Below are 26,999 nucleotides of genomic sequence, written 5' to 3' on the forward strand. Positions count from 1 at the left end.
GTTTGAATATATATTATACATGATATTTAATATTTATAAGTATGTTAATTTTAACGTTGACCAGTGATGATAATTTTTTTTTATTTTTTTCAGTTCAGTATCAAGTTAAAAATAGGATTGATTCTCTTATTTTAAAATTCTAAACTAAAATATAGTGTGAATGTGTGTTCAAAATATAGATTTAATTAATAGAAAAAGACAAATTTTTAATATTTTTTCTAACTAAAATATAGTTAGAAACAAAATATTTTTAATCAACAATTTTTAATATTTTTTATTTTTTTAAATTTCTTGTCATAAAATATAGATTTAATTAATAGAAAAAGACAAATTCTTTTTAATTGTCAATTAAGATACGCCTCTCACTTTCAATAGTCATCTCTCAATTTCAATCCTTATCTTCTTTGAATTTAGCTTTCACACATACACCAACTATCATTAGTCTCACTAAGTCTTCTTCTCGCACTATTCTATTCTATTCTCGGTGCTAAATTATTTTTTTGTTTTTTTGCTCAATTTTTTATTGCACCGCTTTCTGTTTTACAGTATCACCGCCTATTTTACATAATCTCACCGTCTTTTATTTTGCTCCGCGTTGCCACCACTAGATCTATTTTCGAAGTTCATGCTATTCTTGAAGTTCATGTCTTCCAAATCCGTTTTTCTCCTTTTTTTTTTATTAGATCTATTGCGGTGATATATTAGTTAAATTTTTTCGTGCCTAAAAGTATTGTTTAGATCTATTGTTTGAATATATATTATACATGATATTTAAAGTTGTAAGTATGTTAATTTTAACATGGACCAGTGATGATAATTTTTTTTTTCAGTTCAGTATCAAGTTAAAAATAGGATTGATTCTCTTATTTTAAAATTCTAAACTAAAATATAGTGTGAATGTGTGTTCAGTTTGTGATAAGAGTCAAGGAAAGAGGCCAAACAAAGCAGTACAAGGAAGAATGATGAGATCACTATTACTTCATCAATTTCTGGCACTGATAATAATAATGCGGTAATGTTTCTTCTTCAATTGCTGACCCTAGAGATCACAGAGAGGCTTCTATCATGCTCCCAATTAACAATAATAACGCTGGTGCTGAAATAATTCACATCAGTGACGAAGAACCAAATCTGGAATCATCGTTGTTAGAGGTCAACATTAATTCCGCCCCTTCAATTTTATCAACAACGGAACAAACCAATCAACCTGCCTCAAATCTTTTAACATTACAAAGAAATTTGGGAATCAGCACCGCCAACAACAACCACCAACAAGATGGTGTCTCACTCGATTTATCCTTACACCAGTTTGGCGGTGATGGTGGTGGCAGCTCTTCTACTATTGATGTCACCGATGGCGGCCCTGGTAGTGGTGGTGGAGGTGGAGATGGTCTCTTGAGGAGCGTTCTCAACAATACTTCTACTAGGCGCATCATGCCTATCAAAAGAACTGCACCTGATTATGCTCGCCGAGAGTTTACGGTGGGTGAGAGCTCAAGTGCCGGTGGTGCTGGTGGTGAATCTGTTGCTCAACCTATGGCAGCCCCCAAGCGCCGCCCCACCGCTAATGAAAATGCGGCGCTGCGCATTTCATCATCATCTAATACCTGCACTTGTACCCCTTCTCCCACTTGCGCTCTCCATGCTTCCGCCAATAATAATCTTTCTTCATCTTCCAGGGAACAACCCCATGAAACTGCTAACAACAACAACAACCCCCAAAATGTTGTTTGTGTTCCTTCCAGTTTGTCGCCAATTTCTGAGATGCAACGAGCTCTTCAGTCTGATAGCTTTCAAGTCCTTCAACCTACTACTACTACTACTCCTCCTCCTAACAACAACAACAACAACAACGCAACACTTGGTATTCTGCAACTTGATGATGGTTCCTTTATTTACCCGCAACCTGTTTTTGATAGTAGCCACCACCACCAACTCCACCATGGCCATCAGCACGCGCCAATTAATTCGCTTTACCACCATGGCCATCAACGTTATTTCTCCTCTGCTGACACTTCTCCATTCTGCCCAGCCTCAATCAATTACATGGAAAATCTTCCTCATCATCAGTACGCCGGTTCTTCGTCTTCGTCTCCTTCCCCTCTTCCTTGGAGCACCGTGATTAGGCCAAGGGCTATTCCCTCTGTGTCTCTCCCTCACCGAGTTGGAGGAAGTAATACAGAATCTGAAACCGGAAACAACTATCCATCTGGAAGGGGAATAATCACTGAGACTCACAATCGTGGAAACTCATCATCATCAACACAGCTAGTGGAAAGCCTTGTACAAAACGCTGGTACCCCTTCTGCATTTCAGCACCTGTCGGACGCTGCTCTTGCATGGATTGGAAGGCTGAACTCTCATGACGAGAATGTCATCATCTTCTACCACTGATAATACTCATCACAGGCCATTGCGAGCTTCTGCTATTGCTGAGACCTATAATTTGCCTACTTATTTTGCTGATGATTCAAGAAGGCTTAGAAGAGAGGTACATATATAATAATTAATAATGTTGTTTCAGTAATCTATCGCGAGTCGCTCTATTTATTATTTGTCATTTATTGAATTACTCTTTATAACAGATCCGCAGTGCCATTCAACATCTACCTAATGGAGACTCCGTTCGACTCGAGGTACGCTAGTTAGTTAGGGTTTATATATCTTAATATAAACAAGTCGTACTTCCCTCCATCCGCGGACAACAAAATTTGGAATTCGATAATATAACTTCTCGATCCATTTTATTCCATATAATCTTAATTTTTGTAGTACATATTCTGAACATCAACAAGATTTATAAAAAATCTGATAAAGACGCTCAATGGATTCTTACCAATAAACTTTGTTCCCGATAGTGTTTTTCTTTTTAATCGTGTTGTAGTGCACAAAAATTAGAAAACTCTCTTAACTAGCCATTGTGAATTTACCTCAATTCAACACTCCACGTTATGATCCTATTTATATAGCACACGCTTCAATGATAAATCGATTAAATCAAATCAATTTAATCATATGCATTGCTTTGCTAGTAAACTGAAACTATTAGACTCGATTTACCATGCTCTACTCCTTGTGTAAATCGAATCATATATATTCGAATTATATGATTTAACATCCAATGTAAATCGAATCGTGTTGATTCGAATTATATGATTTAACATTTTTTAACATAAATCAAATCATATTGATTCGATTGCCTTAAACTCTAATAAATCAAATTTATTTCGATTTACATAAAGTGAAAGTAATCGAAATAAGTTGCTTCGATTAACATAGAATTAGCTCATACACATAATATTTTTTATTTTAGAAGATCCATGTAATTTTGAAGTCCAATTCGTTTCTTTATATGATTTGCCCTTGAATTTACAAATGTATGTGTCTTGTTTATAGGAGCTTTTAATCCTCGATTACTCCATTTACAACTTGCTTGCCAGCATTGAGGAACTGGAGGATGCGAATTTGCCGCAATATGAGGTGAAAGCTATAAATGAATTGAGCTTATATTAGTTTGTGCTTTTGTAATACAAACAACTTTACTTGTTGGCTGGACGTCGATTACAATTTGCAAAAAATGATTTTGATAAGAACTTAGTCATCAAATGAATTGTGTTTTTTATTTGAAAGCTTTTATGATATGATCAATTTTGTTTAGATAGTATTGATAAAAGTTACTATTACATTTAATATTATTAAAACATACAATATATTTGAAAGATTATATAGTATTAAGTTAAAAAGCGGCTTAATTAGAAGTAGGCCAAAGTCCATTTTTGCTTAAAATCACTATTACTTTCACTTAATAGAAAATATTGTTTGGTGATCTAAATCCACATTGTCATAATGTTAGACCATAAAGAACGAAAAAATCGTAGAAGAATACTTGAACTTATGAGTATATGTATGAATGAAGCTTTGGGGTTTGGAAGTTAACTTGAGTACTTGATTTTGTCTAGAGGTAGTTTTCCGATTTTCATTCGATAAAAGTTTCTTGTATTTTTGTTTATTAGTGTTGAACAACAACGTATTCCCATGGATCGGATAAGAATTGTAAAAACGGCTATAGTACGGAGATTGAACTCTAAAATGACTTTATATTTGATTTTATTTTTATATCATTTGACTACTATCAAACTATTGAATTTGCAGCCTCTGGCAGACGGGCAGCGAGTGACGAACCCCGATTTAAGACTGACAGAAACCGAGGTTGCAGCATCTATTGGACGGGAAATTTTTCAAACTGTTGGTGAGCAGCCTCAGAACATTGATGCATGCGGCATATGTCTGGTGAGAGTGACACCAATTACGTTCCATTCTTTACAAAAGCTCACTCATTAAATAAATCTTTTATAGGTATAAATACATGTTAATTACATTTTTTTTTGGTTTAGACATGTTAATTACATTATCTATATTAAAAATATGTAATTTTAAAATAAACTGATTTGTGTTTCATAATTTTTTCAAAAGTAATTTTAAAAGAAAGTAACTAATTATCACTTGTCTCTCCCCAAAATCAAAATAATTTTTACAATTATACGTGCAAAGTGCGTATCGATCTGTGATCTATATATCTACCTCTTGATTTATTATTATTTAATAACATAGAATTTCTGTAACCATTTTCAGGAGGACTATGTTCACGGTGAAGAGCTTGGGAGATTGGATTGTGCGCACAGATATCACCTTTCTTGCATCAGGCAGTGGTTGCTCATCAAGAACAGATGCCCCGTTTGCAAGAAAATGGCTCTCACCATCATAGACTTGGAGGATGACGAGTAACATACATGAGTTTATGAAATTAGATCAAATCAATTTTAAATTGAAAAATTTCAATGTCTCAAATTTTTCTGTTAATTAAATTTTAATTTGATCTAATTTTATAAATTTATCATATTAATAGTCAATTTAGATCTTTATATGTTTGTTGTAATATCACTTAATGTGCCACATTAATAAATTTTAGCATCGTCAATAAAAAAAATAATAGAAGAACTAATGTGATTAATTTAAAATTTTTAATGTACGAATTAAAAAATCTTTTGAAAACTAATTTAGAGAACAATATATTCCAATGTAGTAAGATATATGGGTGCCGATTCTTTTCATTAGTGTTTTTTAATTTTTCAATTTTTTCCAATTTTTTCTTCTTCCTTGATATATATATATGTTCTCAATTTTTCAGTTGTGTTATCAATTTTTTAGTTTTTTTCATCTTTATTAAAATAGATTAACTTTTTATTCAAGACACACTTTTTTGAAGATTTTTTAAAATAAAATAAAATATTATTTTTCAAAACAAATTATTTCAATATTATTTTTATATCCATGTATTTTTTGGATAAAAAAAATCAGGCGAATCTATCAAAATTTTGAACAAAATTGAAATAGACCAACTCTAATTTAAGTTATAATGGAGTGAACTTGTAATTTAATCTCTTAAAATTTTATCATGTTAATGAATTAACTAGAATTCTATTTAATGCATTTTGATTCACTCACAACAAAAATAAAACAAAAATAAAATAACAAAGATATAAGTTGAAGTATAAAAGTAGAAGAAAAAATTTGATAGGTTAAATGTATCAAATGAGAGAAATTTTATAATGATTAGAGTACACAAGAATTAGGTGAGATGAGTCCAATCTGAATTAAAATTGAGCGGTAATTTTCCTAATTTCAGCATAAAATTGGAAGAAAGATACTTAAAAAATGCTAAAATCAGACAAACTTAATTCGATTTTTTTGAATTAAGAGAACTCTATCTGACATTCTAATTTTGTTAAAAGAAATATTTTAATAAATAATGTTAGAATTATTTTCTTTAAGTATTTTATTTTATTTATTTAAAAATATTTTTTGATCTAATAATTTACAAATTCATTAATATTTTTATTTATTTATATTTTTTATTTACAGATTATAACATTTGAACATCTCTCAATATTGATTGTGTATCATATTTGTTTTCATTGACCATTCATAAAATTAATGATGTAGAATTATTAATTTTAATTTTAGTTTGACTGATTTAATTTTAATAAATTTTTTAAGATATAAAATTAAATATATTAACAAATATATTATTTTTATTCACGATTAGACGAGATGTGAGGCTCATTTAATAAATTAACATATGAGATAGAAGACACTAATTAAAAAAAATTTGTTACATCCTTATCATTAGCTTGTTCTAAATAATAATGCTTTTTTTATTATTATTCTTACTTTTGCTTCTCATGCAGGTTTATTAGCAATCTCATATGGTGCTGTCCTAGCTAGCTTCTTTTTCTTTAAATATTTGGTCATGAGACATAACTCAATTTTTGCAGTCTTAAACAACCGTTAAAGTAACACATACATCATGATGTTGCCTATTATGTCTCATATTACTCTTGATTTTATGACTTATATATGCTATTTGTTCTTTTTCAATTTTTTTACAATGAAAAGTTCAGAAACAATCTTTTTTATCAACAATTTTTAATATTTTTTAAATTTTTTATTATAAAATTAAAACTAAATTAATAGAAAAAGACAAATATCCTCTCATTTAAAATTCTTTGCATTTCATTCTCAATCATCTTTCAGTCTTAATCTTTATCTCCTTTATGTTTTATTATTATTCTTTCAGATCTGTTTTTTTTTTCTCTTTTCTTTTTTTACTAGATCTATTGTGGAGATGTATTGATTAATTTTTTTGTGGCTAATAATATGTTTAGATTTATTGTTTAAATATATATTATATATAATGTTTAAATTTGTATATAAGTATATTAATTTTGATGTTGAAGAGTGATTATAGGTTTTTTTAAGTTTTTTTTTCAGTTGAGAATCAGGTTAAAAATCTAAGTTAATTCTCTTACTTTAAAATTCTAAACTAAAATATATCATGTGTTCGGTTTGTGATACCACCGAAAATAATAATAAACAGGGTCAAGGGAATAGGCAAAACGCAGCTGAAGGGAGAATGAGAGTTTTCACTACTCCTTCGTAAATTTGTACACAATAAAATTCAAAAAAGACATAAAACCTTAATAACTAATGAAATTCTAATTAAAATAGATATTAAAAGTTTCAACTAGCATTTTAAATACATATATTCATGTTTGCCAATAAATCTCATAACAATTTGTTGAAGATTATTAGGATGCATGGTTGAAAACTCATCAAAACCAAAAACAGAAGCTGCTTTCCACTTTTGAAGCTCACTTCATTTGTATGCTAAAGAAGATGATTGGGGTTCTTTCATTCTTTTCCTAACCCTAATTTAAGTCAATGATATCTGACACTAATTTAGATCTGCTCATCTTTGATGGCTGATCAGCACAGCAACTTGAACTCCTCTTTCTCCCAATAATAGATTCATCTTCTTGTTCCTTAGATTCTTTGAAGAGTGGCAACAATTCAAGTGAAGCAGTATTAGTAGTGTTAGTACTATTAAGCCTTTGATAGATTGAGCTTTCAGAAGATGTCAAAGAACTTTCAATTTCAAGTAAACACATGGTTCCTCTGTTCTGTTTCCTCTGCCCACAGCTGCAACTGAACCCTCGTCTTGTTTCTGTTAGTTCCGAAATCGGAGGAGAACCCGGGCTGCCATTGTTGATCATTCCTACAAGTGTTTCTTGTGCCTTGTGTAGTACTGATTGCAATTACTTCCCTTGTGCTTCAATCTTAAGCTGCAAATGTCTTTGCACCTGAAAAATCATTATCCATATTAATCTTTAACATATCCTTGTTATGCTTCCATTTTAATTTAGCTACCTACGTCAATTTGCTCATAAAGTTTCTTCTGCACTTCCATTTGCATTTGGAGAGCCTCAGCAATTTGCATGCTTCTGTTGAACACAACATTTGATCAATGAAATTTTTAATACCAATTACAAAAGCATTCAACTAGTTTGATCAATTTTCTAACTATTATAATTATTACTCAATCATCTCATTCTGTGTCCCAATACTTTCTTTCCTTCTGCTACAAGGACTTTCACTATTCTTCATTTCGATGCAATCTGCACCAAAGGGGAAAAATGATCATTCATCGGAAGAAGTTATAATAATTGAGAAACCATAACCAAGTTACCATCAGGTTTGTTGTTGCCAGAACAGATTTCAAGTTGTGGTTGGCTTTTCCCAAGTCTATATTTCTGCAATGACTAGAAAAACACAGAAAATATGTTGGTAAAAGAAAAGAAGTCCATGATATTTGGAATGAGTGAAAGCAAGAAGAAGAAAGGGAAATGCCTGTAAATGGCTCTTGAGATGAATTTGCAAATATTGTAGCTATGAAAGCAAACCTACAAAATTTGCAAAAAGAGAGAAGCAGAAAAAAAGAAGTGAACGTAATTGGAAGCATGGCGAAAAACTTAGCGCTAACTCAATTGAACTGAAAGAACTCCCAGCCAACTCCAACACCTACAATAACAATGAATCCATTGTGAAATTCCCAAATTGAGATTTCACCAACAATAATTAAATTCCAAGCCCTAAAATTGCCATCATTTAGTGATTAAAGCAGAGGCAGATAAATATATCATAACAATGAAACATTGTAGTGATTTTACAGGACCAGAATTAATTAGGCAGTAATTTCTCATCAAAGAAGAAAAAATTACAGAACCAAAATTTCTCATCAACTTCAGCCATAACAAAATAGAACAGAGCAAGGATCCAAGAAGACGTCGAGAGCAGAAGGCGACGAGAAAATTAGAAGCGAGAAGACCAAAAACCAGAAGCTTCAAATGCGAGCAGCGATGAACAGATGACGACGCGAACAGGGACGAACCCAACAGCGAGGCGAGGCAAGCAGCGACGAACACGATGGAGACGCCAACAGCGATCCCAGCAATGAGGAACACAGGCAATGACGAGGAAATCAAATAGAGAAGAGTAAATCGCGAGCAGTGACAAGGAATGCGAAGAGAAAAGAGTAAATTGCATATCAATCAAAATTCAAAGTGGTTGGGGTTAGGGTTTCTAATTGAACACGGTTGGAGTAGTTTTTTTATTTCAACAATTTAACCAAATTAAACCACTAGTAAGTAAAATTTGAGAGAAATTTTTGTCATGCCTGAGAGACTTGAGAGGAAGATGTGAACGACACCACGGCGGAGCAAAGCGAATGTTTCATAATGGTGTGAGCCGAAGATCGAAGATGGCGGAGTAGAGCAAAACGCGATGCCAGAAGAAACACATGACACGAGCAGAGCAGAATGGGATGTGAGCAGAACACGACTCGAGCACAGCAATGAAGAACACCATGACGGCGAGAGAGAGGAATGTAGAACGCGAGTCAATGTTGTGAAATTGCGGAAATTGAGCTAGGGTTGGGGTTAGAATTTTGATTCTAAAATGGTAGGATTTAAGTTCTGTTTCTAAGTAATAGACTAATAGTACTGAGGGCAAAAAACGTATTTAAGCCATGGGAGTGAAAAATTTACCGAAATCAGCCAAATTGAATTGCTAGACACCATTCAACTAGAACAAGATTATTATACAATTCGAATCTAATCGATTCGAATTATACTCTCATGTAGTTCGAAACAAATTAATTTGAATTACAAGGAATAGCATCAAGTAATTCGAAACAATATGTAACGAATTATAAAAGAGTAATTCGAATTAAGTTAATTCGAATTACTATGATAGGCTGAAATATCAGATAATTCGAAAGATATTGATTCGAATTATTGAGGAATTGTAATTCGAATCCAATTGATTCGAATTATATATATATAGTGCAAATTTAGATAATTCGAATTACAATGAACCGGAGCTGTATATATATGCTGTGAACTCATGTTGCTCTCAACAAAGAGGTGAGATGGCTAGTGAGGATAGTTTCCTAGTGCTGGTACATCACAGAGGGTCGATTAAGAGAAAAACTCGGTCCGGCGTTGACGATTGGGATTTTTGACGGTTCAGAATTTCTCAAATGAATTCTCGTTGTAAAGTATAGTTTCTAAACCAACAATAATCCTTTCGTACAAAAAGTTGTTTGTCACTAGTACAAACCCCTGAAATTTATAAACCGAAGTATTTAGACCTCGGGTCGTTCTCCCTAGGACTTACAATAAAGTGTCTTGTTATTGGTTGTGAATTATTTTGGGGTTTTAGATGAGAAACATGAATAGTAAATGGTAAGAAAACTTTATTAACAAAATGGTCTTGGCAAGATTTGGTTGTCAAGGGTCTTCATCATTATCACTAGCCACAAGTATGGTAGTTGCAAGGATTAATCCCACTTAGTCATCCTTAAATCAATTAACAAAGGAAAGTCAAGTGAGTTATATCAATCCTAGTCCATAAGTCCTAGCTTTCCACTAATTGGATTAATGAAGGCTAGAGTTAATGGCTATCAACTAGCAATCAATTGGACACTAGTGACTCAAGAAATCCTAAGTTACCTTCTCAAGCCAAGAACATAAAATCCTACTCTAACATCCTCTCAAGCATTTCATCAAACACTTGGAGGGTAATGAAAGAAAGCATTCTTATTTGTAAGAATAAAAGGAATCAACAACTAACAATTACAAAGAATTAACAAAACAACAATCAACAACATCACAATCACATGAATTACCTCAAATTGCATTATTAAAAGAAAACAAAAGAATAACACTAGATCCACAACAAAAATGAAGAATTGCAAGAATTAAAGTATATAACTAGAGAGAGAGAGAAGAGAAGAGTAAGAATTAACAAGTGAAAAGTAAATCAAAGCATGAATTAAACCTAGATCTAAGGAAGGAGATTAACCTAAACCTAATCCTAATTCTAGAGAGAAGTGAGAGCTTCTCTCTCTAGAAAACTAACTAAAATTCCTAAACTCAAACTAATGGTAACTAACATCTAACCTCTAACCTCTAACATCTAACATCTAACATCTAACATCTAACATCCCAAGTCCCTTTCAATCCTTGGCTCTTATATGCATTTTGGCGCCAAAAATTGGGTTCAGAAACCCTCTCAAATCGCCAGGCACGTGTTGCATCAATGAGGTCATGTGCCATCATCGGCGCGTGCGCGCATGGTACGCGTGCGCGTCCTTGGCCTGTTTCGCAATGTGCGCGCGAGCGCCTAGTGCGCGTACGCGTACATGGCCTGGATCAGCTCTTTTGGCTTTTAGTGCTTCTCTCCACTTGTATGCTTCCTTCCTTGCTTCCTTTGATCCATGTCCAGCCTATTTCAATCCTGTAATTACTAGCAAACGCATCAAGGCATCTTGTGGAATCAAAGAGAATTTTAGAGTTCATCAAAATAGGGTTTAAAAAGCATGTTTTTACACTTAAGCACAATTACGGGAGAGATAACAAAACCACGCTAATTTATAGGCTAAATGTGACAAAAGGTTATCAAAATACTTTAAATTCAATACAAGATAAACCCTCAAATTGGGGTTTGTCAACCTCCCCACACTTAAGCCTTAGCATGTCCTCATGCTAAAATAAGAAGGAACTAAGGGTTATGACATTTATTTGGATGCAACTAAACTATGTGAGTCCTATCTAAATGCAATTATTTAAAGCAAATGCAAATGCTTAGCTCAAACAAATCAATTCCCAAGAGAACATGTGTAAGCATAATAGCTAGGCAATAGGAATTAAGTCCAAACCACAATTGTATTGAATTATCAAAAAGAGTTCAAACTTGCAAGAATATAGATAATATGGGTGAACACATGTGATTGAACTTTTGAACCCTCACCGGATGTGTATCCGCTCTATTCACTCAAGTGTTTAAGGGTTAATTCACTCAATTCTCTTCTAATCATGTTTTCCAAAATTTGATTTTTCTTCTAACAATCAACACTTATTCAATGCATGCATACATTCATCATGAGGTCTTTCATTTAGGTTGTAATGGGGTTAGGGTCAAGGTAGGATCATTTATGGTTAAGTGGACTAGGATTGAATCTTTGATTAGCATAGACTTTCCCACCTAACCTATTTAATGACCTATACAAATGCAAGCTATCCTAACTACCCATTCTTCACTTTTTCTTACATACTCATGCATTCCTATTTGATTCATAACACATATGCATTGATTCCTTTTTATTGACTTCACTTTGGGGCATTTTGTCCCCTCTTTATTATATATACTTTTTTTTTTCTTTTTCATCATCATATTTTTTCTCTTTTCTTTTCTTTTCATTCATTTTTCTTTTCTTTATATACTTTTTTCTTTTTCTTCTTTCAAACTACATATAAGAACATCAATGCATAAGGTCTTTACATTTAATCAATACATGAATATGTACCCAATTCCTAAACATGAAAATGTACTACCCCTTTTATCCTATCCAATGTTCCCAAGCCTCACCAACTTGAATAATAAACACTCTCACCAGCCTAGGCTAATCAAAGATCCAAACAAGGACTTTTGTTGGTTTTTCGCCTTGGGCTTGTAATGTGCTAAATTGAGAATAAGTTGGTTAAACATAAGCTCAAAATTGGCTAACAATGGAGTATAAAAGGGTTGGCCATTTGGGTAAGTGGCTAATGAAGTAATGGCCTCAATCATATAAATGCATAAATGCAAGAAATAATCGGATATATAGAATCAAGCAAATCAAGGATTACAATCATAGAAAGAGAATAAATTCACACAAGAATGGAAAATAAGTGGTTATAAAGTGTAACCACATCAATAGGCTCAAGTCTCACAAGCTTGTGTTCTTAGTTCAATACATGCTTCACAAAGTATGAAATTCAAGCAAGTTTTCAAAAATTCTCTTTCAATCAATTGGGTTAATGCCCTATATTTAAACTTCTTGAAAAATCTCAATGTTTGACTAAGCATTGTTGTGATTGAAAAGTTCAAAATTTTCTTAGTTCACCCTTTTCTTTTTCATTTAAAACCAATATATCATGCAAAAGGGTAGCTAAATATTTGCAATTCGAGTATGATTCTAATCACAACTACAAACTAAAAACAAAGATAAACAAAATGTATAAAGAAGAATCCAACTAAAAGTATGGAATCTATCATCCAAAACATCTAAAAATATCCAAAAGCATCAAAATATCTAAAATTCAAAATAAGCAATAAAAGTATCCAAATCAAACTAGAAATGCATCAAAATATATACAAAGTGTGCAGAATAAGATAACTAGGCTGAAAAGTTCACCGGTTCCCAAATAATGCTACCGGTGCCCTCCCCACACTTAAAACCAAGCATCGTCCTCGATGCTAAACCGGAGGATCAGTGGGAGGTACAACGGCAGGCTCTGGCTCGGGCTGCGGAACCGGCTCCTCCTGAGTCTGTGGTGGCACTGTAGTGTCCGGGGCATCAGGCTGGGCTGGTGCCTCTGCCTCCTCCGGATGGTCCTGCTCATCGGAAGCCGGAGAATCGGGAAGCGGAGGTAGCTCAGCACCCAAAGAAATCAGTGCCTGGTCCATCCGATCCAAACGGCGTCTGACATGGCGTCTCTCACGCTCTAAGAATCGGAAAAGACGCTGGACCAGGAGATAAGTAGGCTCAGGGACTGCTGGAGGAACAGTAGATGATGAAGGAGCTGCAGCTGTAGAGGATGATGGGGCAGCTGTAGGGGCAGAAGGTGAAGGCGTCCCCACGACAGCTCTGGCCCGAGATCGGCGTCTGGCAAGTGGCCTCTCATGTACCCAACCACCCCAGGGAATAGTAACCTCCCTGTCATCAGCATCAGGGGGTGGTGGTCGCACATCCTCATCCAGCCATGGGACGTCAGCTAGGGCCGCCATACTCGTGACCAATGTAGGAAATGGTAGTAGGCCACGAATATGCGCCCGCCACATACACTGCCTGATCAGCCTAGGGAAAGAGACCTCCTTCCCCTCCATGACACACCCAATCAGTAGAAGCATCTCCATAGGAATCTCAGAGAAGTGGGTGGTGGGAAGGACGTAGCAAGCAAAGATCATCTGCCAAGTCTTGGCCTCCCTAGTCAGATGAGTGAACAACAACCCCTTCGGCTTGGTGTTGCCCGCATCCATAATCCATGTGGCATTTGGTATCCCAATAACAGTCCTGAGTGCCTCATAATCAAATGTCATGCTGTGTATGGCTAACTCAGCCTGCTGATGGGCACACAGCTCATCCGGGACATGGCGACACTGTAGCGCCTCCTCAATAGCAGTCTCAGTAATCATAATCTTCCTACCCCTCACCTGAACCGAATCCAATGTCGGACGGAAGAAGTTGCAGTAAAATTCCTTCACCCAAGTAACATTGATATCCCCCAAATCCCGGTCAACAAAGTCTATACCCAAATCGACGATCCGACCGGAAATAGAACGTCTCACATCCATCGGGAGAAGTAGCTTCTTCTCAATGTTGAGCTTTGTAGTCCGATACTTTGAAAATCGGAGCTCACAGTAGAGATTAGGGAATTTGTCCGGATTGGTGGAAGGTAACTGCTGATTTTCTTTTTCTTCCTCACTTAACGGGTTCTTAGCATAATGCTTGTAGGTGGATGGAATAGCAGGGGTAGAGTGTTTTCTCTTTCTTGAGGTAGTGGCTACGGCTTTGCCTTTGTCTGACATCCTGAGAAAAAAATATGATAGGATATATAAGACATTTAGCATTTAACAAAGAAAGCATGTTCAGGAGACAATTATCAAAGAACAATCATGATGTTGCAATGAATATGCCAAAGTGAACGAGTAAACCAAAAGAAATGACAAACTTCATTAAAATCAACAACTCATATTCAAAAGGCAATAGTATCATCATATGCTTTAAAAGAATTGTTAAAAATTGGTTAAAGGTGCATGGAAGTTAGTTGGTTAAAGGAATTAGTAAGTTAGAAAAGTAGATTAGTGCTATGATGATATTGATGCTTAATGAAGAGAGAAGTTGTGGTTCATGTTCACAATGAATAATGCAAATCCGGGAAGTCAATGAGAAACGGTATTTTGCCCAAAATTGGATTAAAACCAAAATAAACTAATTTCCTTGAAATTCGGGCAGCATTCCGGCTTAAAATTGGACGTTCCTGGATAGCAGAGTGTCACAATAAGCATGGAAAACAACATCAATTAGGCAAAGGGACAGTGATGTAGCATTCAGGCAACATGAATTGCATAAAAATCAGTCCAAAAGTCAGCATGTAACATCCAAATAGCACAGCAAAAAGCATGAACGGAGCACTTATCAGGCCTAAAATCCTCTATCCAGCCCTAGCTACCTAACCGCAATTATTTCTAACTAACCTAACATGCAAAATTTGAATTTAACTGACTAACCTACAATTAGACTAACTAACATGCATGAACACTAAAAGGAAAAACAGAAAAAGAAAAACAGAAGCGGAGCCGGAACCTGGGGGCAGAGAAACTGAATGTGGAAGAGGAATGGGGATTAGGGCAACAGAACCAGGGGTTGCGCCGCCGTAGACGGTGGCGGTGTAAGCTGCCGGCACGGTGGTTCTGCCGGAGGAATGAGGGACCGAGGGGGAACGAGACGTTGATGATGAAGCGGAGAACGAGAGGAATGAGCGGGAAGGGAAAAGAGGTGGTGAGCCGCCGGCAGTGAGGTCGGAGTAGCGGCGGAGGGGTCGGTCGCGATGATAAGCGGGAGGAGTGAGAGAGAGGGTGTGAGCGAGTGGTGGTGAAAGAGGGAGAAGAGAAAGGGTTGGTGGGAACAGTGGCGGAGGTAGGTGGAGCTGCGGCGGCCGGCACTGCTGCTGCGACGGACGTTGGAGGAGAGAAGAGGAAGAAGATGAAATGAGGAGGGGGAGAAGTGCGCTGCGGCGCAACGCTCTTCGCGTATTAGGGCTCCCATCTTTTGAATCGGCGCAAGCGCGCACCATGCGCGTCCGCGCCCATTGAGTAAACTAGAGATCTGCGCGTGCGCGTAAAGCGCGCCTGAACGTGGATGAGCAAAATGGGAAAGGACGCGTGCGCGTACAACACGCGCGCGTGCATGGAGTTGGGCTATAGGCATAGAGTTGGCCCAACTCAGGCCTAACTCTCTGGAGAATGGCCTGGAAGTGGCGTTATCGGATCGGCGCGCACGCGGCATGTACGCGTCCGCGCGAATCGAGAGGAATGGAGATCCACGCGTGAGCGTGCAGTGCGCTCTAGCGTGGAATGGCAGAAGAGGTATGGGCGCGTGGGCGTAAAGTGCGCGCACGCGTATAGTTGATTGGGCCTGAGGCTTAGAGTGGGCTTGAGGCACGCCCAACTCTCGGGTCCGTGGCCTAGAGTGGTGGCAGCACGCATGGATGCGCGCGCGGCGAGTGCGCGCTCGCGTAAATTGTTAAGGTATGCATTGGCGCGTCGGCGCGATGTGCGCGCTCGCGCATACCGAGTTGGGCCTGGGGCTTAAAGCTAGCCCAGAGCTGGCTTAACTCTCTGGAATGTGGCTCGAAATCTTGCGGCAGCAAATCGGCGCGGACGCGGCAAGTGTGCGTCCGCATGAATATCCATGTTCTGAGATTCATTTTTTATAAACCCCTGAAAATTTATAAACCGAAGTATTTAGACCTCGGGTCGTTCTCCCTAGGACTTACAATAAAGTGTCTTGTTATTGGTTGTGAATTATTTTGGGGTTTTAGATGAGAAACATGAATAGTAAATGGTAAGAAAACTTTATTAACAAAATGGTCTTGGCAAGATTTGGTTGTCAAGGGTCTTCATCATTATCACTAGCCACAAGTATGGTAGTTGCAAGGATTAATCCCACTTAGTCATCCTTAAATCAATTAACAAAGGAAAGTCAAGTGAGTTATATCAATCCTAGTCCATAAGTCCTAGCTTTCCACTAATTGGATTAATGAAGGCTAGAGTTAATGGCTATCAACTAGCAATCAATTGGACACTAGTGACTCAAGAAATCCTAAGTTACCTTCTCAAGCCAAGAACATAAAATCCTACTCTAACATCCTCTCAAGCATTTCATCAAACACTTGGAGGGTAATGAAAGAAAGCATTCTTATTTGTAAGAATAAAAGGAATCAACAACTAACAATTACAAAGAATTAACAGAACAACAATCAACAACATCACAATCACATGAATTACCTCAAATTGCATTATTAAAAGAAAACAAAAGAATAACACTAGATCCATAACAAAATGAAGAATTGCAAGAATTAAAGTATATAACTAGAGAGAGAGAAGAGAAGAGTAAGAATTGATAAGGGAAAAATGAATCAAAGCATGAATTAAACCTAGATCTAAGGAAGGAGATTAACCTAAACCTAATCCTAATTCTAGAGAGAAGTGAGAGCTTCTCTCTCTAGAAAACTAACTAAAATTCCTAAACTCAAACTAATGGTAACTAACATCTAACCTCTAACCTCTAACATCTAACATCTAACATCTAACATCTAACATCCCAAGTCCCTTTCAATCCTTGGCTCTTATATGCATTTTGGCGCCAAAAATTGGGTTCAGAAACCCTCTCAAATCGCCAGGCACGTGTTGCATCAATGAGGTCATGTGCCATCATCGGCGCGTGCGCGCATGGTACGCGTGCGCGTCCTTGGCCTGTTTCGCAATGTGCGCGCGAGCGCCTAGTGCGCGTACGCGTACATGGCCTGGATCAGCTCTTTTGGCTTTTAGTGCTTCTCTCCACTTGTATGCTTCCTTCCTTGCTTCCTTTGATCCATGTCCAGCCTATTTCAATCCTGTAATTACTAGCAAACGCATCAAGGCATCTTGTGGAATCAAAGAGAATTTTAGAGTTCATCAAAATAGGGTTTAAAAAGCATGTTTTTACACTTAAGCACAATTACGGGAGAGATAACAAAACCACGCTAATTTATAGGCTAAATGTGACAAAAGGTTATCAAAATACTTTAAATTCAATACAAGATAAACCCTCAAATTGGGGTTTGTCAGGCGTGAAGTTCACTGATAAAGATCCCTTATGTATTATCGTGAGGCCAACAACCACCTACGATGCTCTTGTTAGCTCTGTGCTGGAGAAGCTTGGTCTCGAAGGAGTTAAAAGGGTTAAGAAGTTTTTCTATCGCATTCCAACAACGGTGCTCCATGACACCGTGAAGTATGATTCTTTCACGATCGGTAGTGATGAGGACTTGCAGGTTATGTTTATTTGTCGCAGGCAGTTTCCCGAGGTAAGGAGACCAGAGTTGTTGGCAAAGTTGGTTGATGTGGTATATAGCTCTGGTGGTTCGAACCGGAATGCCAATACTATAGCCGCGGTTGCCGGCTCGAGCTCGAGACCTGTGGTTGCTTCATCCTCCGTTCCTGTGTATGAGCCACCGATGCAGCCTGTTGCCTCCCCTTCGTTTGCCGTTGATCTGAGCGCCAATGCTGGAGACGAGGTTAGATATGGGGAACATCTTCCCACCGAAGTGCATTGTCCTACACCCGCTGGTGTTGGTGAGGATTTGTTTGATGATCCAGATGACGATGACGTCGAGCCGGATATGATCGCTGATGACAGCGGCGATGATCTTGGGACTACTGATACGAGAAGGGCTACAGGTGGATCTAGTTCAGGAACACAGCAGTACCCACCCCATTTTTCATCGTTGGACCTAGATGCCATGCGGCAGGACGAAAATCCTGTACAGGCCTCTGGATTTGGCGCTAGAGATACCGAAGGGTCTGCCGGTATGACCGAGTTCCAGGTTGGTCAACAATTTCAGGATAAAGATGAGGCGCTGTTGAGTGTGAAGACGTACAGCATCCGCCGAGGGGTCCAGTACAAGGTCGTTGAGTCTGACTACCGCAGGTATGTGGGAAAGTGTTCTGAGTTTGGGAATGGGTGCACATGGTTGATTCGGTTGAGTCTCCGACAGCGGAAGGGGATCTAGGAAGTGAAGCGATACAACGGACCGCATACCTATCTCGCCACCTCCATCTCCAGCGACCATAGGAGTCTGGACTACCATGTGATAGCGACATTCATTATGCCGATGGTTAGGGCTGATGCCGCCGTCAACATCAAGGTGCTTCAAAATGCCACGGCCGCACACTTTGGGTTCAGGCCAACGTACAGGAGGGTATGGATGGCGAAGCAGAAGGGCGTTGCCGTCATATATGGGGACTGGGATGAGTCGTACAACGAGCTCCCTAGGTGGGTTTTAGGAGTTCAGCTGACGATGCCTGGCACTGTAGCCGTCCTAAGGACTTGCCCTGTTCGAGTTGGGGGACAGCATGACGAGTCTCAGGCTTATTTTCATAGGATGTTCTGAACTTTCCCCCTTGTATCGAGACATTCCGTCATTGTAAGCCGTTGGTGAGTATTGACGGCACCCATCTATATGGCAAGTATGGGGGAACGTTGCTAGTCGCGATTGCACAGGACGGAAACTCCAACATACTCCCCGTGGCATTTGCACAGGACGGAAACTCCAACATGCACCGGTACAACCATGCTAGTGCCGCCGACCCCCAACTGTAGCGACCCATCTCCTCAAGCCGAGCAACATAGGGTAGCCATTTGATGTGTATACGATTGCCGGACTTGTCGGCAAACAGCTGCGTGCCCAATAACATCATGATATAGGCACGGGCAAAGCGCCTAACTGTCTCCTCATCAGCCCCGTCTGGACACTCTCCAAATGTCTCCTGGAACCAGGTGCAGTTGACTGCGAATTTCTGCACCTGGTTCTCGGGAGGTACAACACCGAGCAACTCACGGAACCACTGCCAAGCTGGCCTCCCACCCTCAATGTAAAGGTGGAAGTCTGTCAGGTAACCACTGACGTAATCTCCGTCCACTGGCAACCCCAGATGGTATGCGACGTCCTGAAGCGTGATGGTGCACTCTCCGAACGGCATGTGGAAGGTGTGCGTCTCAGGCCGCCACCTCTCGACGAATGCGCTGACTAGGGGCTCGTCTAGTCGGAACCATCTGTCGTTCAGTCTCGCAAGATGGTACAATCCGGCCATCTACAAGTACGGAACGTACCTTTCATCAAGACGCATCCCCTGCTGCCGCCTAACGCTGGATATGCAACGACGAGGCTGGCCAGTACATAAACTGCATAATTAGAACAGATGCACAAACCAGTAACATATACAATATATTTTCATAAGGAACCAGAAAATAAATCGTTCAACATAACATATATGAAACAAGCGAGCAACATTTTATTCTCAAAAAACGCTTACAAAAAACAATTTCACTAAAACCACTATCCAAAACCGTTCACTAAAACCACTATCCAAAACCGTTCACTAAAACCGCTTGCTTAAACCGCTAACACTAAAATAAACTGCTATAAAAAACCATTAACAAGATCCACTAGCCTACACCACCATCCTAAACCACCATCCTTAACCGCTAACCATCACTAAAACCACTATCCAAAACCATTCACAAAAATCGCTTACAAAAAACCATTTCAAAAACCACTAACAAAAACCACTGGCCTAAACCACTTGCTTAAACCGCTAACACTAAAATAAACCGCTATAAAAAACCATTAACAAAAATCACTAGCATACACCACTATCCTAAACCACTATCCTAAACCAATAACAGTAACATAAACCATTATCAAAAACCATTATCAAATACCATTATCATAAACCGCTTTCATCAACCACTAACAAAAAACACAATCAACAGCGCAACATCTTAAACCACTAACCTCGTCGTTGATCACACCGGCGATATGAGCAACTCCATCCAAACAATAAAGCCTCCCCGGATCGTCCCCCATCGACTGAAAATGCCGCTCTGGTCTTACTCGGCCCGAATGTTGGTCGTTTTCTCTGGGATTTGGTGGGGTTGGAGAATGACAAAGTGATTCGAATGAACTAGGTTCGAACTCCTTATATAGCCGAAACCCTTGTAATTCGAATCAACTTGATTCGAATTACTTAGTGGAACGAAATTCAATTAATTCGAATCAACTTGATTCGAACCTCTCTCTTGTGCACTTATCCATCTAATTCGAATTAATATCACTCGAACTAGCCTTTCATAATTCGAATTTATTTGTTTCGAATTACTAGGGTGGATTGCATGCTTAATTCGTTTTGTATTGATTCGAATTAGCTTATAGTTGTTTTTGAGAGTAGTTCGAATTGATTCAATTCGAATTACATGTAAATTTAATTCGAATCTTATTGATTCGAATTATATATAAATTGGTCCTGGTGGATTCAGGTATGGAAGTTTGATTTGGCTGATTTGGGTTATATTGGCTCTCTCCTTGGCTCATTTGGGTTTTTTACCCTAGTAGTGAGGAAGGTGATGAATCAATTATTGCTGGTGTTTCCTTTCCCGTTTTTGGTTTAGGAGGGAAAGTAAGTTCTGTTAAAATATTTGGAAGAAATTAAAATTTTGATGAAAATGATTTAAGCAACGGTTACAACAAGAAGTTTATTATGTATTTAAAAGCAACTCTTATAAAAGGGTGAATATCAGTGAAGCTGGGCTATGTTACTAGCATCATCTCAGTTGTTGCATTCAACTTCATAGTACAAGATCCAAGTGGAATGTGGTGTTTCCTTTGCAACTGTTGGCCCAATCATGTTAATCTTACATTCTGGACAATTCCATGGTCCTTCTGGTATAGGCATTTTCATAACACCAATACACCTAGAGTGATAACTCAGAATTGTTTTAATATATAACTATAGTTCTATTATAAGAAGAAACAACACTTATGAACCAGAAAAATAGAAGAAAAATGGAATCACTGATAAACAATTGAAACAAAGTTTCCTCTAACATATATCAAGTACAAATTAAAATTAAACTTCATTCAAATTCACACAAAAATTGCCATAGAAAAAGCAATAAAACAAAATAAAGTAATTAGAATCTGAGTTTGGAAAGAAGCAATCAAATATATATACAAGAGATAGGGTGAAAATGACACCTAATAGAAAAGCGGATTGCGCGGCGGCGGGGGAAGCGGGTTGCGCGGCGAAGATGAGCGGACGAGAGAGACGGAAGAGGGAGAGGAAAAGACAATAGCAATAGTGGTTGAAAGAAGAGCAAAATCCTAACAGAACAAATGGCTCACTTTGAATCTGAGATCAAAATTAAAAAGAAAAAATGTGTAAAAATTAATAAACATAGGGGTCAATTTTTAATTATTATTTTTTAAAAAAATAAAAAATAGGGTTCAATTCATAATTATTTTTAGGTGAGTTAATGATACTCCCATCTCAAATGTGGAGTAAGGAATCCGTGGCCAAAGTAATATGTGAATATTATAGAGGTTGTTCGTTTAATTTACTAAAGCAACGTTTTTATTTTTTTTTTAAATCAATTAAAGAGAACGTGAGTTATTCGGTGAGTTCTAAAGGGAGAATTTTAGTATACAGAGCCAAAGTTGGTACAGATTTAAAGATTTGTCTACACCACACTTTCTAAAGCCACACTTTAAACCGTAACTCTTCATAAAGAAAAGCGTCACCTAATGGAAAAAAGTAAATTAGAAGATTTAAGAGAAGAAATAATCAAGTTATCAAAATTAATAGATCAAAAATTAATGATTTTAACTAATGTTAATTGTAATGACACCGAATTCTTAAAATCAATACAAAATAATTTTTCTCAAAATCTTTATTTTACTATAAGTTTTATTGAAGGACTTCAAAAACCTGAAAAAACTTATTTTTCACACGGAATTTCTAAGAAATGTTATCATGGAAATGATTCCCCACATCTTTATCATACTTTTAACCCACAATTAAATTCTATAGTAGATATGCTTGAAGAAATATTAGTATCCATAAAATTTCAAAGAAATAAAGAAAAAGAGAATCCCAAAGAAGAAAAACTTCAAAATATAATCAACATAACAGATCTAAAAGTAAAACCACCACTAAAATTATGAATATTGAAGAAAAATTAGAAGAAGTTACAATGCTTTTTAAACAATTAAAAATGGCTCAAGAAAATAATATTATGGAACAAGGATTTCAAATAGAAGAAGAATTAGTAAATTCTGAAAACATAGAAAATGAAGAACACATCCTAGATTATTCAAGTGACGAAGAACCAGCAATTCCAATACAAGTAAAAAATGAAGCTGGAACATCTAAAGATAACCAATCTCAATATAAATGGGAAACAGGTTTTGATAATTATGCTTTTAAAAAAGGGTTTATAAATAAAGATTCAAAATATACAAAAATACCATCAAAATACGTTCCTAAAATCCAGGAAATGGAAGGAGAAAGAATGCTTGATTTAGACTGTAAAAAGAATGAAAAAGAAATTTTCGAAAATTGGTTGAATTCCTTTTTCTTAGAAGCTTTTACTAATCCAAAGCTTAGCGAATTGTCTGGAAGAGATATTTGGAATTACATAGGATTTCATACTAAAGGAACTATAAGAGATTATATGACATCAATAGAAAATCAAATAATAGAAGATTTAGCAACAAAAATAACAGCTTATGATAAGATATTATATATAATGATGATTCTATATAAAGAATTTTTTGAAAAAAATATTATAGATCATAAAAACAAGAAGTCTATAATAAAGAATATCAAGAAGCAAAAAACCATTTAGCTAATATCCAGATATATGATCTATGTAATGTGGAATCTTATATATGTGAATATAGAATACATTATTACAAATTAAAAGAAGAAGATAAAAATCATTATCTTAGTATGTATATAACAAAACTTCCATATCCTGCTAATGAATTTATAATGGGAAGATTTATAAGAGAAATAAATAGAGGGACAATTGAAAATAATTTTGGCGGAGCAACCGCTGCAATAAGAGAGGAAATAAAAGAACGTTGTATGCAAGAAGCAACTCAAAAAAGATTTGCAAATATAATTAGAATCTGCTGTCAGGATAATGAAGAGATACCCCAAAAATATGGGCTTAATAAAAATTTTCAGAGAAAGAGAAAATATCAATTTAGAAAAAGAAAATACTATCCAAACTGGAGAAAAAAGAGGTATTTTAGAACAAGAAATAACAATAAAAATAAAAGGCAAAAAAGTGACTATTGCCCAAATAAAAAAGAAAACTGTAAGTGTTGGTATTGCCAAGAAGAAGGACACTATGCAAATGAATGTCCGAAAAAGAAGGATAAAAAATATCTTACTAAACAAATAGAAATTGCTAAGTCTTGTTTTATGGAACCTTTAGAGGAATCTGATGATAACCTAGACTATATTTTTGAATATGTCTCAGAAACAGACTCAGAGACTGAGTAATAATGCCACATTTATTACTATAAAAATAACAGAAAATTTTATAAATGCTTTTATAGATTCTGGAGCAACACAATGCTTTGCTAGTTCAAATATAAAACTTGATTGGAAAAAATTAAAGAAACCATTAAGAGTTAGAATAGCTGACAAATCAATACATAAAATTGACCAAAAAACATAGATGACTAAAATTTTTATTCAAAATTATAGGTTCATTGTTCCATCTATATATATGTTAGATTCTGGAATGGATTTTATCATAGGAAATAACTTTTTAAAACTATATCATCCATTCATTCAAGAATTAACATACATAGTTTTAAAAGCTCCACATGATTCTTTAATAAATCAAAAATCAAAACGTATAAAAATACCAACTACTACTATAGATAAGATCTTAAAATTTAAAATATTTTCTATATTAGAAACATGTTATTTAAATTTATACTTTCAGATAAACATTAGAAAAAAAAATCTTGAAATAAAGATAGAGGAACTTTTGGATGAAATTTGTGCTGAAAATCCTTTAGATATTAAAAATACAAATAACGAATTAGTAAGCATTAAATTAAAAGATTCTACAAAAGAGATAAATGTTCCAAATAAAATTCCTTATTCCGCAAGAGATAGAGAAGAGTTCTCTTTATAATGTAGAGATCTTTTGGAAAAAGGAATTATAAGATTAAGTAAAAGTCCTCATGCAGCTCCAGCCTTTTACGTCGAAAATAATAATGAAATTAAAAGAGGAAAACGAAGAATGATTATTAACTATAAGAAGATGAATGAAGCAACTATTGGTGATGCTCATAAACTTCCAAGAAAAGATTCTATTTTAGAAAAAATAAAAGGAGCGACTTGGTTTTCATCTCTTGATGCAAAATTAGGATATTGGCAACTTCGTTTAGACGAAGAAACAAAGAAATTAACTGCTTTTACTTGCCCAACAAAAGAATCAACAAGTGTGTTACTCTATGAATGGAATGTATTACCATTTGGATTAAAACAAGCTCCAGGTATTTATCAAAGATTTATGGAAGAAAATCTAAAAGAATTAAATGAATTTATTTTAGTGTACATTGATGATATACTAATTTTTACAAAACAGGATAAAGAAGATCATCTTCAAAAATTATTAATAGTTTTAGAAAGATGTAAAGAAAAAGGACTAGTTCTTAGAAAAAAGAAAGCAAGAATAGCAAAACAAGAAATAGAGTTTCTTGGATTAATTCTATCCACTCAAGGAAAGCTAAAACTTCAGCCAAATGTCCTAGAAAAGGTAAATTTATTTCCCAATAAAATAGAAGATAGAAAACAATTACAAAGATTTTTAGGATGTATAAATTATATTTCTGATCAAGGATTTTTAAAGAATATAACAGAATACACTAAAGGCTTATTTCCAAAAATAAGTACTAAAAAAGAATGGAAATGGGATGAAAAAGACAGTATGCAAATTCAAAGGATTAAAGAATTATGTGAAAAACTTCCAGAACTTTATATTCCAGAAGAAAATGACTACTTAATAGTAGAAACAGATGCTTCAGACATAACCTGGTCAGGATGTCTAAAAGCTAAGAAAGCTATAAAAAGTTTGGAACAAGAAAAAGAATCACTAGATTCTAAATATTCCCCAAAGGAATTACTTTGCAGGTATATTTCAGGAACTTTTACTCCAACAGAACGGAGATATACCACTCATGAAAAGGAAACTCTAGCAGCAATTAAATCTCTTAAGAAATGGAAAATTGATTTACTACCCAGAGAATTTACATTAAGGACAGATTCAAGTTATCTAACAGGTTTCGTACGATATAATTTAAAAGTTGATTATAATCATGGACGATTGGTAAGATGGCAATTATTTTTGTTACAATATCCAATAAAAATTGAATATATTAAGGGTGACAAAAATGTTATTGCAGATACATTAACAAGAGAATGGAGTTCGTCTACAACGCATTAGATCAAGAAATTCAGAAATACGAACAAGAACTCGAAAAATGCAAGCATTGTCAGCAAATAAGGACACAGATCCAATCCCTCAAGAAAGCCATCGAAGCAATGAAATCAACACAACAACCAAAACCATCAGAGTTCAGCCAGCTAAGCGTGGTGGACAAATCAGGTGAAGAAAAAATTCCAGAAAATAAAACAATTGCTGAAATTATCAAAAAATCCACCCAAGATAAAAAATATTATGTAATTTATAATGGCCCCATGAAAGGAGAATATGATGCCTGGGAAAAAGCAGCACCATTTACACATCAATCAAGGATAATTCATAAAGGAGGATTTTTAACACTAGAAGAAGCAAAGGAATTTTTCAGGGAATATGAAGCTCTTCATCCAGAGCAAACTCTAAAAAGAGCAGATAAAGCTCCAATTCAAACCCAGAGAACAGGAATAATAAGAAACATTCCTACAAGGGCTAAAATCAAGGAAAAGAAAAGGGTCTGTAGATCAAATCTCAGAGAAACCCTTAACATAGTCCTAAATTGGACTGAAGAAAAAAGGGCAATCTTGGGATATTATCCTATTGCCAAAGAACAGTTAACAAAGCTGGTTATATTTCCAGAAGCTTCCCCATCTGACACCTATCAGTTCTTCCAGTATAGATTAATTGATACAATTTTAATTTTTAATGATTTGAAAATTATTAGTGAGTTTCCTGCAGGATTTGTTGATGCAGTAAAGAGATTTAAAAATATGATTGACAACGTAAATCCAAGGGATATATCCCTAAAATTTACGAATAGTCAACCTATTTTTAATGAAGAAGAAGAAGGCTTGGTTCCAGCACATCAAGTAATCTTCATGTCCGTCTTCCCAGGAAATTTTCAACCAATTGATCAAGTTCAAGATTTAACAATCTACAGTCATGAAGGAAG

The 26,999-nt window shown here is 36.0% G+C and overlaps 2 protein-coding genes across 2 annotated transcripts; both read left to right on the top strand.

Annotated features, from left to right (window-relative positions):
- Positions 1 to 1,065: 1,065 nt before the first annotated feature.
- On the top strand, positions 1,066 to 4,785 carry LOC130980367 (E3 ubiquitin-protein ligase MBR2-like). Its single transcript, XM_057904057.1, has 7 exons — positions 1,066 to 1,744; positions 2,033 to 2,321; positions 2,410 to 2,491; positions 2,586 to 2,636; positions 3,397 to 3,480; positions 4,153 to 4,290; positions 4,633 to 4,785. Exons 1-7 carry the CDS (start codon positions 1,066 to 1,068, stop codon positions 4,783 to 4,785), a joined length of 1,476 nt encoding a protein of 491 aa, XP_057760040.1.
- An 11,561-nt stretch (positions 4,786 to 16,346) lies between these two features.
- LOC130980368 (uncharacterized) lies at positions 16,347 to 19,157 on the top strand. Its single transcript, XM_057904058.1, has 3 exons — positions 16,347 to 16,392; positions 17,833 to 18,694; positions 18,887 to 19,157. Exons 1-3 carry the CDS (start codon positions 16,347 to 16,349, stop codon positions 19,155 to 19,157), a joined length of 1,179 nt encoding a protein of 392 aa, XP_057760041.1.
- Positions 19,158 to 26,999: the final 7,842 nt, after the last annotated feature.

Source organism: Arachis stenosperma, chromosome 5 (assembly GCF_014773155.1).
Source record: "Arachis stenosperma cultivar V10309 chromosome 5, arast.V10309.gnm1.PFL2, whole genome shotgun sequence".
In the NCBI taxonomy this organism is placed as follows: Eukaryota; Viridiplantae; Streptophyta; class Magnoliopsida; order Fabales; family Fabaceae; genus Arachis; species Arachis stenosperma.